This window comes from Crotalus tigris, unplaced genomic scaffold, assembly GCF_016545835.1.
Source record: "Crotalus tigris isolate CLP2741 ecotype Arizona unplaced genomic scaffold, ASM1654583v1 scf7180000019504.2031707, whole genome shotgun sequence".
Lineage (NCBI taxonomy): Eukaryota > Metazoa > Chordata > Lepidosauria > Squamata > Viperidae > Crotalus > Crotalus tigris.
Genome location: NW_024097570.1, coordinates 146,118 through 163,232, shown reverse-complemented (window position 1 = coordinate 163,232; position 17,115 = coordinate 146,118). Strand labels below are relative to the sequence as shown.

Genomic DNA, 17,115 nt, shown 5'->3' with positions numbered 1-17,115 from the left:
TTTGAGATGAAAAGTCATTTATGCTCACCAAATTGTGCACAAAACTACTTGACTGGATAACTTTTTTGGAACATTACTCATTACTGTTCTTTATTAATTTACAGAAACTCCATGAATTGGCAATTAGAACTGCTAGTCAATATAACTAGATTACAATCTTGTTTTAAAAAAAATCCACAAAAGTAGTGGCAAAATCTTGATGCGAGCTCCTGATGGACATACGCATGTAGCTCCTGATCTTCTTTCAAGACTGAGAGTGATCTGGAATTTATTTTCCCCCAGAAAGGAACTAAAATACGTATTTTTTTTATACTGCCATAACTGGTTTAATATGCCACCATGTTGCTTTAATATATTTTTATATTTTGCGCACTGTTTTTTGTAAAGGTCATATAAAAAACTATCAGCAGTAAATTTCAATAAAAGAGGTTAGAGAACTGAATTAAAGAGAACCTAATTGAATAGAATAAGGAAAGAGAACTGAATTAAAGATTTAGTAGAAGAGTTTCATTATCTAGTCAGGTAATGAAACATCTGTAAGCAAATAACCAGGCTCAGAGAGCAACAAGAACTTTATAATGGTAAGTTTTTAGTATTTATTATTCACTATTACTCACTAGAGTAGTGGTGGTGAACCAATGGCACGAGTGACAGAGGCGGCACTCAGAGCCCTCTCTGTGGGGCACGCGCGCCATCGCCCCAGTCGTAGGCCTTCAGCTGGGTTTTATAAAACCTTTTTGCTTTAGGCCTCCGCTGCCGTGTGCAAAAAAAAAAAAAAAAAGGTTCAATCAATCAGTCAATTTCAACTTCTCGCAAGGAAAAAAAAGATCTTGCAAAGTTGGAATTGATTGATTGAACTTTTAAGTACCACCCAGTCTACCGTTACTACCGCAGCCACGCCCACCCAATGGACCACACCCACCCAATGGGCCACACCCACCCAATGGGCCACACCAACCTGGCACCCGACTTGCATAAGTGGGTTTTGCGTTGCAGTTTGGGCACTTGGACTCTAAAAGGTTCGCCATTACTGCACTAGAGGTTTCTTATTTCTTTTACTAGTTCCTTCGCTTTCTCAGAAGTTGTGTGTACCTATGCTATATGCCAGGGTGGGCCACCATGGCCCCTTTAAGACCTGTGGACTGCAACTTCCAGAAATCCTGAGCCAGCATGATATTCTGGAAGTTGAAGACCACAGGTCATAAAGAAGCCATAATTGCCCACTCCTGCTACAAGCCATTCCCAGAATTATTTCTTATGTACATTATGAGGAGGGGAGCGATACATAACAAATTACACAACACAAATGTATTATTTTTAAAAATGTTACAATACACTGTTAACTTGTGTCATTTCACTTTGCACAAACAAAAATCACAAAGGTGTATAAAATTGTAATAATATATCATAGGCTTAGAGCCTAAAAAGTGGTACTATAAATCTCTGCTGACAATAAAATGTTTGAGAATTCATACTTTATCTAGAGCAGGGCTTTTCAACCTTTTCACCCATTGTACCATTTTTAGGATATGGCAACATCCGAGTATCACCAGTTGCCTAGCAAGGTGTCAAAAACTTGATGACCCCCCCCAAAAGGAAAAAAGTGATGAAGTACAGGTAGTCCTCAACTTACAACAGTTCGCTTAGTGACTGTTCGAAGTAACAATGCCACTGAAAAAAGTGCCCTCCAAGCCACAGCCGAGCAAGACACCTGCCTGCCCGCCCGGCCACGCTCTTCCTCCTGTCCAAGGTTTTCATTGTTGTGAGCATTTCTGTTGAAGATTGGCAGAGGTGGGGTGGGGGGTGTTTGGTTTTTATTCCCCCTGTCTGCTGGGTGGTTGCAGCAGGTTTTGGTCACTTCACATGACCCTGGGACACTGTGACTGTCATAAATATGAATCAGTTGCCAAGCATCTGAATGTAAATCACAAGACCCTGGAGATGCTGCAACATTCCAGCTGATCGGCGCTTCTTCAGGGCTCAGCAGAAGCACCAGGATCAGCGCCGAGCTCCAGCTGGAGCCTGGCGCTGATCCTGGCACTTCTGCTAAACCCTGACAGCCCCGAAAAAGCGCTGATCAGCTGGAAAGTGGCACTGATCCTGGAGCTTCCGCTGAGCCCTGACAGCCCTGCAGCTCCAGCCGTCTCTCGCTCAGGCTTGTGCAGTGCTGCCACCGGTTCAGCTCATTCCCCTCCCCCGCTACCACTTTTCTAGGATGGTCCCGTACCACCTGCCAGGTGCCAATGTACCACAGGTTGAAAAGCCCTGACCTAGAAGACCTTCCTAAAAGAAGAATGAAGAGACTTGTAAGCTGGGAAAAAATGGGGAAGAGAGCTTATGAGCTTATTTACTGATAGCTGTATAATAAAATGAAAAGCTGCTGAGAAGACATAGATAGTCCTTAACTTACGACCACAATTGAGCCCAAAATTTCTGCTGCTACGTGAGACATTTGTTAAGTGAGTTTTGCCCCATTTTGTGACTTTTCTTGTTAAGTGAATCACTGCAACTCTTATGTTGGTAACATGGTTGTTAAATGAATTTGGCTTCCTCATTGACTTTGCTTGTTAGAAGGTCATAAAAGGTGATCACATGATCCCAGGACACTGCCGCTGTCATAAATATGAATCGGTTGCCAAGTGTCTGAATTTTGATCACGTGACCATGGGGATGCTGCAACGGTCGTAAGTGTGAAAAATGGTCCCAAGTCTTTTCATAGTGCTGTTGTAACGTGGAACAGTCACTAAATTTAACTACTGTTAAATAGAATTTTATTTAGGAAAAATTGACTCTTAACGTGAATGGCCGTTAACTGGAAAATGAGTGCTTTCCAATTATGCGAAAGCTCCAATTGCTAGAATTCATGCCAGCATAGCTTAATGGAGCTCACCCATTTCTGAAATCTGTTCTGTTCTGTGGCTCATCAATCTTACGTTCTAAATGTCCATGTTTGTAAATGTAAATATTTTATTAGAGTTGAGTGAAGGACTGTTGAGAGATTTCAAAGACTGAATAAATATGATGGATCCTCCAGCTAGACTGGAGGGAGGTGTAAAGAGGGAGTCGAGTTTAGAGTCCTTGCACTGCAGGAAGTAGCCAAGAATCCCTGGAGCCTTATCTGACCATTCTCAAGGGAATGCAGTCAGTCTGGCGAGATTCTTGTAACATCGATAACCAGCAATAAAACTTCAGTTTGAGACTCTTCACGAATGGTTCCGGTTGCTTTTGCCTGACAGTAAATCTATTTCTCTGATGCTGAGGAGAACATTACTGATTCCAATAATAACACTGCTAGAGGGCAGAATGGGCATGGGGAGTTAATTCCAATGACATGGTTAGTAGGTACTTTACGATTTGGTGAAATATGCTAAGTTGGCTTGAAGGTCTCCCCCAATTCATGCATAGCATGAATTATCATTCAGATTTCACATGATGAAAAATTACAACATGGCTGCCTCCACTTTGATATTTACGTGATCACAATGTTGGCTTCAAGTACCATCCATCTAACATGCACATACCCACACAGCCACTCTGATAGGTTATTGCCCAGATTGGTAACTATAATCTTTTCTTCCATTTCTGATTAGAGTCAAACTTCAATTCCTAGAATTCCCCTAATTAATATCTTGCATATGATGGTGCTGATTTCTCTGTTTAATTTTTCTTGTTTCTCAGCACCATCATATGCAAGACCTCAGCAGATTTCAGGAACATCAATTTTTTTAAAAAAGCAACCATGAACAATCCCCCCTAATTACGGTAAGGACCAAGTATGACCCATGGCCATAGAATGGTGGCTAAAAACTGGGCAGGGAGGGTATAAAATGAGAAAGAGAAAAATTATCCAAGCAGGAAACAAGACTGTTTAAATGGAAAACTGACTAAAAACAATCCACATTATGTGCTTTTTTTTATGACAGATCCCATTTGCTAGAGAAAAGGGAAATATTTATTTAAAATCATTTATATTCTTTTCTTCTTCCGTGATAAAATGAGACTTGGTATATACTACTATGATTTTAAATGATAATAGTAAAACTCATCATAGCTATTTCAGAAATCACAACGTCTGATTAAAAAGAAAAGGCTTAACTACCGTCCTTATCAAAAGCATGGAACTCAGAAACAGCTTCCTGAGAAGGGAATTTCAATGTTGTGGAGCTATTGCTGAAAACTGTGTCTGGATAAGGTTGTTAGTATAAAGTTCCAGCTTCTGGTTAGGATTACATGAAGGAAAAAAAAAAATCATGGCCTCTGTATTTAAGTCTGAGTTAGGCAGAAAACAAACACACAGCTTTTCCTTCCCCCGAACAGCATTACTATCGAATTCAAGAAACTGAATAGTCTTCTAATACAGCCCCACATAAAGTGTAATTATTTAGGAAAACACACTGCTATGCAAAAATGTTAACAGTGGAAAAGAATAGAAATACCACTTGAACTGGCAACCTAAAATTATTTCTATTGCATTTCTATTGTCTTGTCCAGATTTAATTTGCTAGCTCTCATCTAACATCAAGCACCAATCAAAGAATGTGATCAGCACATACAGTGCAAGTTCTCAAGAAGCTGCGTAAGTTAGGTTATATCCTTTCGGAAATATTACACCAGTGGTTTGATGTTTGACTCATAGAAATAATGCAGAAGAACACATAATACATGGTACTAAATACCACTTAAGCTATAATCACCAGAATCCTCTTCTAAGGATATTTTACTACGGTCTACCCTTTTAGTCTCATGTCCAGAATGGCTATCAGGTAAAAACAAGCTTAGAATATTAATTTAATCTAGGAACATCATGATCCCTGTTTCCACGATCTATCCTCCCCATCAAAGAAATATTGAGCCTGCACAAATAATTCTATAATATCTTAGATAATAATAATAACAACAACCATTGGCATTGACAAATTCGCTATTAGTCAATTGCAAAAGGCGGCCTTACTAGGAACTGCTTCCATCCTGCGACGATATCTGTAATACCATCAAACATCCACATCTGCCTATCCCAGGTCCTGGGTAAGGACTCGATAGGTAGACAAAATGCCAAATCCAGTCTGAACATCTGGCTGACTGTGCGATGATCGATAATAATAATAATAGTAAAGTTGGAAGGGACCTTGGAGGTCATCTAGTCCAACCCCCTGCTCAGGCAGGAAACCCTACACCATTTGGACAACTGGCTGTCCAGTCTCTTCTTAAAAACTTCCAGTGTTGGAGCATTTACTGCTTCTGGAGGCAGGCTGTTCCACTGATTAATTGTTCTCACTGTCAGGAAGTTTCTCCTTAGTTCTAGGTTGCTTCTCTCCTTGATTAGTTTCCACCCATTGCTTCTTGTCCTGCCTTCAGGTGCTTTGGAAATAGCTTGACTCCCTCTTCTTTATGGCAGCCCCTGAGATATTGGAATACTGCTATCATGTCCCCCCTTGTCCTTCTCTTCGTTAAACTAGACATACCCAATTCCAGCAGCCTTTCGTTATATGTTTTAGCCTCCAGTCCCCTAATTATCCTTGTTGCTCTTCTCTGTACTCTTTCTAGAGTCTCAGCATCTTTTTTACATCATGGTGCCCAAAACTGGATGCAGTACTCCAAGTATGGCCTTACCAAGGCATTGTAAAGTGGTATCTAAAGCAACATATTTACATTTTAGCTGATGACATCAAAATAATAAAACTGTTGTTTGTATCTCAAGCCAAAGCTTTCCAAAGGCAAGACTACAACCTTCAGATTTCCCATGTTAGGGCAGGAATTTTGGGACTAATATTCTCAACACATCTGGAAGATATCAAGTTGAGGACCAGCTTTTACATATGCAGCACACAACAGTAGCAATGAAACCATACATGGGTGGTCAGAGAAGATTCAGATTGAGTGCACTTAGATATTTTGAAGAGAAACGAGAAGGAACCTTGCTCTTCTTGGTGGACACCAGAGCTCTAGGCTACACTAGAAATGCCAACAACTATGCTGGAAGAAAGCCTTGAGAATTTCTACCAAGCTTCAAAAACAAACGAAATCTACCTGAGTTGAACTGCTCAAAAGAGACACTGCCTGCAATCAGTGGTAGATGACAGTATATTCACCTCCATCAGTGGAGGGTAAGATGGAAGAAGAACTGAATTTGTGAAATTATTTATGGAATGTGCACAAACAGATCAGTTCCAAAATCTTGTGGAGAACCTTTTCATCATTTTTCTTCATACCAAGTTGTAAACATGCACTTTTATTTTACTTCTCTTTTCTACAGGGTTTACTAGACTTCAAAATATCATCTTATTTAGTAGAGGCCAATTAATTTGTAGAGGCTCTCAAAAGCTTCTCCTGCTTAAGCCTGAGCCTCAAGGCCACCATGACTGACAACTGTAATCATCTTATTTATTCTTAGCAATAAAACACCTACTCAAAAATCTCTGCACTAAGTAAACTATAATCAATCATGTGCCAAACTAAAGCCTGTACATCCCATCATGTTCTACTGATCTGACTACCAGACTGCACCAATACAGGTAGTCCTCGGCTTACAACCAAAATCAAGCCCAAAATTTCCACTGCTAAGCAAGACAGTTATGTGTGTTTTGGCCCATTTAATGACCTTTCTTGCCAGTTATTAAGTGAATCCCTGCAGTTAATAACCCGGTTGTTAAGTGAATCTTGTCAGAAAGTCACAAAAGGGGATCACATGACCCCGGGACACAGCAACGGTCATAAGTATGAGCCAGTCGCCAAGCGTCTGAATTTTGATCATATGACTACAGGGATGCTACAACGGTCATAACTTAAGTGTGAAAAACAGTCATAACGTACTTTTCTCAGTGCCGTTGTAATTTCAAATGGTCATTAAACAAATTGCTGTAAATCAAGGACTACCTGTATAGCCCACTGCAGCTAACAGAACCAGATCTTGACTATGGACACACTTAAATTACATAGCATGCACCTCTCCTAACGTAACAGTTTCCCCCCTCAAAACAGGGCACTTTAACTTACTGGAAACAAACAGTAAATAGGTAAGGGTGTTGTGGTGAAGGCAAATCAGTAACATATCAAACTTACCTTACCAGTGCATCTGGTTTGCTTAGCTGGTTATTGGGGATACAATTTTCCATTAAGTCTTTATGTGTGCTTGGGCTCTTGCTAGTGCACTTCTGTTTTTTCTCATTCTTCGCAGATGAGGAAGGGATGCTTCCATTAGTTGCACTGTGGTTGTGAGGTGAGGAGTTCACAACTCCACTAGCATTTTTGTAATTTTTGGATGAGGCAGTGCATGAGTCCTCTTTCAAGAGGTTTTCTGTACTTCCCACAAGATCGTTATTTAATCTTTTACTGTTGATATGGTTCTCCATATATTCAATTTCCTGTATTTTAGAGTCTACAGGTTGCAAAATGTTGTTATTTATTCCAAGGTTATGTTTTTTGGCATCCTTGTCTTTTTCTTTCCCCTTTTCTCTGTATTCTAGTTCTGGTAATGTTGTAGATAATTTCTTATTAGCTGGAATGCCGCCGTTGTGTTGCAAAAGTATTGAGGAATCCATCTCAGACAATCCTTTGGCTGCTGAAACATCCAGAAGGAAGGAAGGAAGGAAGGAAGGAAGGAAGGAAGGAAGGAAGGAAGGAAGGAAGGAAGGAAAAGACAACATTTAAAATTTAGCATCTATTCTCATATTCCTTTTACAAGCACATCACATTACTTCTATTATTTCCCCACACCCAATAAAATATTTTTCCTTTAGTTATATTGCAAAAAAAAAAAAAAAAGAATTAAAATTCCTAATAGTTTCAGTGAATTCCTGAGACTGATTCCTGTGTTGCACCAACCAGGCCATTTCTGTAAACTTCAAAATTTATCTAACCCTCGTTCTAAATAGAGAGAAAATGTATACGAATTTAAGAAATGTCCAGCTGCTACCTTGTGTGAAAAATGAATATAAAATAACAATAATAAAAATAATAATGTTGAAAGGAAAACAAAAAAAAAAAACAGTTTCATCAAGAAAATGTTAGTCAGGATTTGTGCCCAAATAGATATAATCCTGATACTTGGGCGAGCAAGTTACAGTAATAAGGCAAGATGTTGTTCTCAGCCAATTTTTTTCTAGTTTGTCTAATAGCAAGAAACATTTTTGAACATGTTTTTTAGAGAGAGGGAGAGGGATAGAGAGAGAAATAGAGACAGAGGGAGAGGAGAGAGAGAGGGAGGGAGAGAGAGAAAGAAAGAGATAGAGAGACAGAGGGAGAGGAAAGAGGGAGGGAGGGAGGCAGGGAGGGAGGGAGGGAGAGAGAGAGAGAGAGAGAGAGAGAGAGAGAGAGAGAGAGAGAGAGAGAGAGAGAGAGAGAGAGAGAGAGAGAGAGAGAGAGGGAGGACTTTTACTTGTCATGGGGCATGAACAAAAAGATTCAACGTCTGCTTCTTGTAAAGAAGGGCAAATAGAACGTCACCAAAGAAATTCTGCACATATATTATAAACTGTACAACAACAAAGAGCCTTAAACTGTATGAAACCACGCTGTGGTACTCTAATTCAAGAATCCATAGTTTGGATTTAAAGAGAAGAGGGGAATGGACCACTGATTCATAAGATGGGTTTCAAATCTGCAAACCATTACTTCTACACAACGCCTGTGTTAAGAACTTACCTTCTTCTGCTTCTCTCTCTTGCCTTTGTAGCATCTGTTGTTCAGGGGGTAATGCTTGCTGAAGGAGTTGCATATAAAATTCATTTTCTTTCTGCACTTCCTTTTGTTTTCGTAATCGCATTTTATAGCTGACATAACTTTTGAAGCCAAAGCCCAAAGTCACAACAGGGTATCCAATACTTGAGGGGGGAAAAAAAACAAGACAGACTTTACTAATTAAGACAGAACTATCAAAGCAAATTAATATAATTCGCTGGAATAAGACAAAAGGAAATCACAATGGAGACATCAAAGAATTATCCTCAGAAGCACACTTGTCAACAGAGGAAGTGTAAAGACACAGATATTCAGTCACTTTTCAGACATCCGATTCAAGCGCATTTTCCCTAAGAGCTTGGCATGGCTGCTGTTTTACTGCCAAGTCTCCATGTTATGAGAAACAAAGTCCATTTTCAAATAAAAAAATGCAAAAATACATTAAAGCTATACAAGCAAAAGCTAGAAGGCAATAAAGCACAATGTAGACAATAAAACAGTAAAAATAAGACAAAGAAGTCAACCTTTGTTGGGTTCTATAAGCAAACTGTAGCAACATTTAAGGAGATTGTGCCCATGAGAGGGAAGAAAGGAGAGGAGAGAGAAAAGAGTAAAGGAGGGGAGAAGGAAGTAGGAAGGTTGGAGGAGAAGAGGAGAAGTGGGGAGAAAGGGGAGGAGAGTGGTGAAGGAAAGAGGAGAGGAAGAAGAGGGAAGTGGGGAAGAGAAGAAAGGGAGAAAGAAGGTAGAGAAGAAGGGAGTGTGGATACAGTGAAAGGGGAAATGGGCGAGCAACACCAAAAGTCATGGGTATGTATTTATTTCATTTTATTAAAAGTATCTTATATATGAATGTAAAAAGAATGTATGTTAACATCTAATAAATATCACAGTATATGTATGGGGGAGAGTTTGGAAAAATAAAAAAAATATTATATATATAAAAAAAGGAGATTGTGCCCTTCTAGTCAGACTATAAATAGTAATGATAAAATACAACTATGTGGTCTGGGAACTTGATTAAAAGGGGAATTATAACAGTTTCTCAGATATAAAATTCATTATATTAAAAAATGGTGAGCTGTGCTCCCATGCTGTACACCAGTGGTTCTCAACCTGTGGGTCGGGACCCCATTTGGGGTCGAACAACCATTTCACGGGGGTCGCCAAACAAGGCTGTCCGCCATTTTTCGCCCTTTTCTTTGGCCATGCCCCTGGCACCCGGTGATGTATAAGTGGTTGGGGGTCACCACAACATGGGGAACTGTATTATGGGGTCGCGGCATTAGAAAGGTTGAGAACCACTGCTGTACACTAAGTCTGCATATGGCATCTTCTTAAATTTCCCTTTCAATACAGCCATGGTTAACACACTGAAAGAGACTCAACACACACAATGGTAAAAACCATACCACAATTGCTAATTTCAATCAATAGTTTAATAATATTAATTTGATTCAAACAACATCTGCCTATCTCAGGTCCTTGTGAAGGACTCAGTAAGTGGATAAAAATGCCAAATCTAGTCTAAACATCTGGTTGACTATGTGTCCAGCCATAATAATTTGATAAAGTACTTATAATCTGACTTATTTTGGAACTTATATTTGTATAATGAAACCTGGTCTCTCACTCTGCCCACCTAGTTCCAATTTAAATCCTATGACAATTCTGCATCTGATAAAGAAAAAAAATGTAGTTTCTGATTTTTTTTACTGCCACAGGTAACGCAACATTCCTTCTACAGTAGATAAATCTCTTTTAAATTTTGGCACCTTCAGGTACGTAATTTAAATATCTACTTGTCTTTTCAGGAAATATGAGAAACTGGTTTGAACGTTATTGTACCAACGTTGGCTGGGGAATAATTTGGAATAATTCTCCCAGAGAACAATTTTGCATTTGATGTATAAAGTTTTTATTGTATAGTCAGCATTTAACACTACTAAAGCCAATCAACATTAGTGAAATATATTTTTCTGTGAACAAAACACTTTTAATACTGTTTGGAAAATAGGTTTGTTTCAATATCCCGAATATGTTTTTAGGATACATAATGGAAAGACATAGCTAAATGTCTATGGAGGTCATAGTTATCCCAAAGGTGCTTTTTCACGAGGCAACTGGACTTTCTTATTTTTCTCTGAAGACCTTTTGCTTCTCGTCATTAGCTGAAGAAGCTTCTTGGATGAAAAGCGAACGTCTTCAAAGAAAAACAAGAAAGAGCAATTGCCTCATGAAAAAGCACTTTTGGGATCATGGAAGGACAGTTTTAAAAGAACTGAAAAAGGGCTTGGAAATACAACCAAGCGGGGCAGATTTTGATGTCATGAAATTCTCATTCTTTTCTGTAATCAACAATGACTTTTATTGATCTCAGTCAATCCATCACTCAAAGGCTACTGGGCAGAAGTATATAATTTTATGTCCTGTTTCTGATTCTGTAATTCCGCTGGCACAGGGATGGTATAGTTGTGTTCAGATAGTTCTCGGGTTACAGCCACTTGTTTAGCCACTGTTCCAAGTTAAAACGGGGCCGAACAAGGGAGGCTCATGTCTGACAATTGGATTTCCGGCCATTGCAGTATCTTTGCAGTCCTGTGATTGTAATCCGGTGTTCAGGTGATATGCAAGCACAATCATGGGGGAAGCCAGAAAAGAAATTGGTCATCACTTCCAATTCCTGTTGCTTTTTCAACGATCCATGCTCCGCAGTACCTGCCCGTGGCAGCCCCTAACTGCATTCCACAGCACTTGCCCGTAGCACCTTGTGTACTCTCACCAGCCAGTCTGCTTGCATGGGGCTCCTGCCTCTTTCTGTTTAATGACTCACACAGTTCTAGGGTTATGTCGACAACCAGGACGGCTAGGATTGCCAATACTAAGTGATGTAGTCATGTGATATTGCATTTTATGACAGTATCTGTTATTGGTGGAAATCCTGATCCCAATTGCTGTAATAACTGAAAAACTACCTGTAGTTACTTGAAATGCACATCCAGTTCCCAATCTTGTTTTTATCAGATAAAGTTTTATCTGTTCCAAAAATAAAATTACTTTTTTTTTTTAAAAATGACCAAAGTACAAAAACAGAGCAGAACAAACAACTAACTTGCTGCACATGGTTTAAACAGGAATTTAAATACTGTCCATGAAAGGTCTATATCCGTTTTAAATGTCTGTTGTACATTTGACATTAGCCTAGAAATAGCTGATGACAACTCCAATAACACAAAGCAAGAGCATTAAAACCAGTGTTGTCAGAAGTAGCACTACTGAGGTCCAATCATGGACTGCATTAAAATAAAAATGACTGTTCCATAATGTTTTGGAGTGCTCCCAATCTCACAAATGCATATGTAGAAGTCTACTTTTGATATGACATTTCCAGTGCTTTTACAGAAAGGTGATGTGATCTGAAGAATTAACATTTCATAACTGCAGTCAAGCATGGAAGTTTCATATGGTCATTAAAAGTTCACCCCATTCAAAGATATAAGGTGTTCAAAGTCACTTGAGACTGGATCAGCCTGTAACTCTATTAAGTAAATAAGAAGGAACGCCAGATGAAGTTACAAATATTGATCACGGGAATCAATGGCTATTAGCCTTGTTGGAAGTGTGACTGCTGCTGAAGACCACAGGCTGAGCTCCCATGTGCAGTTAAGTTGGCCACTGTGGAAGACTGCTACTACAGGCAATCCTCAACTTTCTGCAACTGGGACAGAGCAAGGCAATTGTTAAGAGATTTGTGCCTGATTTTACAACCTTTTCTGCCATGGTTGTTAAGCAAATCAATGCAGCTGCTAAGTGAATCACAAGGTTGTTAAGCAAATCCAGTTCGCCCCCATTGACTTTGCTTGTTCAAAGTCAGCTGGGAAGGTTGCAAATGGTGATCAAGTGACTTCAGGACATTGCAACCACCATAAATAAATACTGGTTGCCAGGCACCCGAATTTTGATCATGTGACTCTGGGAAAACTGCTGGTTGTAAGTATGAAGACCAGTCATAAATCATTTTTTTCAATGCCATTGTAACTTTGAATGGCTGTTAAACAAAGTCAAGGACTAGCCTATACAGATGGGTTAGGGGTCCAATCCAGCAGGGCATCCTTATGTTCTTACAGGTAAGCCTCGACTTGCGATCACAATTGAGCTCAAAATTTCTGTTGTTAAGCAAGAGAGTTGTTAAGTGAATTTTGCCCCATTTTATGATGTTTCTTGCCACAGTTGTTAAGTCAATCACAGCAGTTATTAAATTAGTAACACAGTTGCTAAGTGAATCTGGTTTCCCATGGACTTTGCTTGTCAGAAGCTTGCAAAAGGTGATCCCATGACCCCAGGACACTGCAACCGTCATAAATACACATCAGTATCCAAGTGTCCGAATTTTGATCCTGTGACCATGGGGATAGTGAATAGTCGTAAGTGTGAAAAATGGTCATAAGTCACTCTTTTCAGTGCCGCTGTAGCTTTGAATGGTCACTAAAGCGACTGCTGTAACTCAAGGACTACTTGTATTTTAAAGAATGCTTAAGAGAAGAAAAAATACTGGACTATCCACTTACCAGTGTGCAGCAAAAGGTCGACAAAGGTCGACGTGAAAGTTTTTGAGATCCTTAAATCTGATTGCTGCTTCAATATAAACAAACAGTATCCATAGTGATACTGTTGGTAAACACACGCCTCTCTCTGTTGGAAACAGAAAACAAGCCAAGCATCAACATTAAAAAAGAAAGAAAGAAGAAAATTAGTCTTCTTAAAATAGCATGTATAATTATGAAGGGGAAAATGCTATGCCGTGACTGAGCAAAGCTAACATCCATTACTCTTTTTGTACAGAGACACAACATGATATGGTGGTTAAGATTAATAATAATAATAATAATAATAATAATAATAATAATAATAATAATAATAATAATAATAAAAAAAACATCTACATCTGCCTATCCCAGGTCCTGGGTAAGGACTCGATAGGTAGACAAAATGCCAAATCCAGTCTGAACATCTGACCGTGCAATGATCCATAATAATAATAATAAAATTGGAAGGGACCTTAGAGGTCATCTAATTCAACCCCCTGCTCAGGCAGGAAACTCTATCCCATTTCAGACAAATGGCTGTCCAGTCTCTTCTTAAAAACTTCCAGTGTTGGAGCATTCACCGCTTCTGGAGGCAAGTTGTTCCACTGGTTAATTGTTCTAACTGTCAGGAAGTTTCTCCTTAGTTCTAGGTTGCTTCTCTCTTTGGTTAGTTTCCATCCGTTGCATCTTGTCCTGCCTTCAGGCGCTTTGGAGAATAGCTTGACTCCCTCTTCTTTGGGGCAGCCCCTGAGATATTGGAACACTGCTATCATGTCCCCCCTCGTCCTTCTCTTCATTAAACTAGACAGACCCAATTCCAGCAACCGTTCCTTATATGTTTTAGCCTCCAGTCCCCTGATCATCTTTGTTGCTCTTTTCTCTACTCTTCCTAGAGCAGTGGTTCTCAACCTGTGGGTCGGGACCCCATTTGGGGTTGAACGACCATTTCACGGGGGTCGCCAAACAAGGCTGTCCACCATTTTTTCCCCCTTTTCTTTGGCCACGCCCCTGGCACCCAGTGATGTATAAGTGGTTGGGGGTCACCACAACATGGGGAACTGTATTATGGGGTCGCGGCATTAGAAAGGTTGAGAACCACTGTCCTAGAGTCTCAACAGATGCTGGACTGGGACTGAGACATCCAGTTTTCAGTCCTCCCATGGGCCCAGAAGCCAATACGTTGATCTTGGGCAATCACATCCTTTCAGCCCAGGCTCTGCAATAAGTCAGCTAAAGAGCAAAACCCCTTATTGCATCATCCAATTGATAAACATTGCTAAAAGAACCAAGTGAATGCAGTGCAGAAACAAGCTGTGTAGAAGAAGCATTAACAGCAACTAATTTGTCATTAATTCAAAACAAGTCTTTTGAAAACTGCCTACAGCAGTGTTTCTCAACCTTGACAATTTTAAGGCATGTGGACTTCAACTCCCAGAATTCCACAGCCAGCAACGCTGGCTGTGGAATTCTGGGAGTTGAAGTCCACATGCCTTAAAATTGTCAAGGTTGAGAAACACTGCTCTACAGCAAAGCTTAGGTTCTCCTGCACTGTTGGGTTCTGTCTTATATATGCGGAAACCCCTAAGCACCCAGCTAGCCTTGGCCTTTTCTGCTAGGAATTAGGGAAGGGGTTTTTTTTTTCCAACTTTTCTGGAGATCAAAAGGATGGTTTACTATAAGGTTAATAATGAACTTTACTACCTAACGATAAGAAAAACAAAGCCAACATCCTGCAAGAGTTCTAAATATCAAGACGCTTCAGAGCTTCCCATACAATTTCCAATTCATTAGGCTGAATCCCAAAACATGAGATCTGTCATTCTCAACCCACACTTTAAATCTGAAGACCAGAGCAGATATACCGACATCAGCCTTGCATTCCTTTTACTCTTGCAAGTTACAGGGTGGACTATGAGGTGGGGTGTGCTTTGATGATACAGTTAATTATTGTCAAAGCTCAGATGAATAGTTACGCCTTGGTAGCTTCTCCTGAAGCACTATTATGTGCATTCATTAAAGATATTTTATAAAGGAAGTATGATGCATGAACAGGTGCCACCATCTGATGCATAATTTGGAAGAAAGCTTCTTTATTTTAAACTGTGAAACACCTGTATTTCATCCTGATCATTCCTATCTGTGGAACTTTAGCTTTTCGACTTTGTTGTAAATGCCACGCACAGCACATGTGCCCCAAACGCATTCAGAAGTCTGCCATTCAGAAATTGGCAAACTTATTATGTCAATCCTGTCTTTTGCACCTCAAGTGTTGAGATCGATCCTAAGAATATCTAGTAGCAAATTGCAGGTAGTCCTCAACTTACAACCACAACTGAGCCCAATATTTCTGTTGCTAAGTGAGACATTTGTTTTGCCTCATTTTATGACCTTTTTGCCACAGTTGTTAAGAGAATACTGCAGTTGCTAAGTTATTAACACGGTTGTTAAGTGAATCTGGCTTCCCCATTGACTTTGCTTGTCAGGTTACAAAAGGGGATCACATGACCCTAGGGCAGGGGTAGGCAACCTTGGCTCTTTTATGACTGGTGGACTTCAACTCCCAGAATTCCTGAGCCAGCCATGCTGAGGGGAAAGGGAGAGGTTTCCAAGCTGAGCCATGCTGGCTCAGGAATTCTGGGAGTTGAAGTCCAAGAGTCATAAAAGAGCCAAGGTTGCCTACCCCTGCCCTAGGGCACTGCAACCGTCATAAATACGAGCCAGTGTCCGAATTTTGATCATGTGACTACGGGGACGCTACAATGTTCGTAAGTATGAAAAACAGTCATGAGTCACTTTTAATGTCATTAAATGAACTGCTGTAAGGTGAGGACTCTGTAATCAGATTTCAAGAGTAAACTTGGTGTCACTGGCAAACCAGAGGCCAATTTAACAGGGACCACCTGTGATTTTTAGTCAGAAACAGGATGATTATTATTTTACAGCTTGTTCTCCGATTTAACAGACAAGTGAAATAAATAGGAAGACTTACCCGTATGCCAGACATACTGTACCCAAACATATGTGCTGGCAGCAAAAAACAACCACTGTATTGGTATGAATAGCAGACATATGATATTTGATGTGAATGCTACACAAACGAAAAATACTGAAAATGCCTAAAGAAAAACGAGGGTTTGGGGAGAAGAGAAAAAGGAGAAAGTCCGTTAGGCTTTTTTTAAGATAGTGAAAAGATTTCACTGAAGGCATTGCAATTGCATCTATCTATCTATCTATCTATCTATCTATCTATCTATCTATCTATCTATCTATCTATCTATCTATCTATCTATCTATCCATCCCTCCATCCCTCCCTCCCTCCCTCCATCCATCCCTCCATCCCTCCATCCATCCAAACATTCAACTTTCTACCAAGAAAGCCACATAACAGCAATTTTCTCCTAATTATTAAAAATGATTTCATGGCTAAGATTTTACTGTAACTTTATAGAAGAGGATTTCCTTTTTGTAAATACTGGTTATGCCCCATATTTTCTCTCATATGGAATCCTGAATGTTTGCCTCCAATATAATTTACCAAATGATTTGCTGGAGCAGCATGGCTGACTTTAATTCAAAGTTTGCTTCAGCCAATGACTATAAGCACCCCCCGAAAAAATGTTCACAGCTGCTAACTTTTTTTTATTTCCCAAAAGTTAAAATTATAAAAATATTCTGTTATTCTATTATTAGAAATCTGGCAAAAGAGATGTGCTTTTAAAATGTTTTTGCTGTGGTGTTTTTAAGAGCATCTGCAACATACAAAAGGTTATTTCTCCACTAGTAATAACCATTATAATCCAGTATTAACCGTGTTTGGTAACTATGAGACAAATGACAATTAGATATTGAGAGACA

At 39.6% G+C, this 17,115-nt stretch overlaps 1 protein-coding gene across 2 annotated transcripts in view; it reads right to left on the bottom strand.

Annotated features, from left to right (window-relative positions):
* MACO1 (macoilin 1) overlaps positions 1-17,115 on the bottom strand; it is a 71,792-nt gene that overhangs the window by 28,080 nt on the left and 26,597 nt on the right. Inside the window, exons 3-6 of one of the 2 annotated variants that reach the window (XM_039363080.1) lie at positions 16,249-16,375; positions 13,242-13,365; positions 8,641-8,819; positions 7,060-7,558 (exon numbers count right to left, since the gene is read on the bottom strand). In XM_039363080.1, coding sequence (XP_039219014.1) covers positions 7,060-7,558; positions 8,641-8,819; positions 13,242-13,365; positions 16,249-16,375 — 929 coding nt within the window. The remainder of the gene's footprint in view (positions 1-7,059; positions 7,559-8,640; positions 8,820-13,241; positions 13,366-16,248; positions 16,376-17,115) is intronic. The other variant, XM_039363081.1, reaches the window with a different exon arrangement.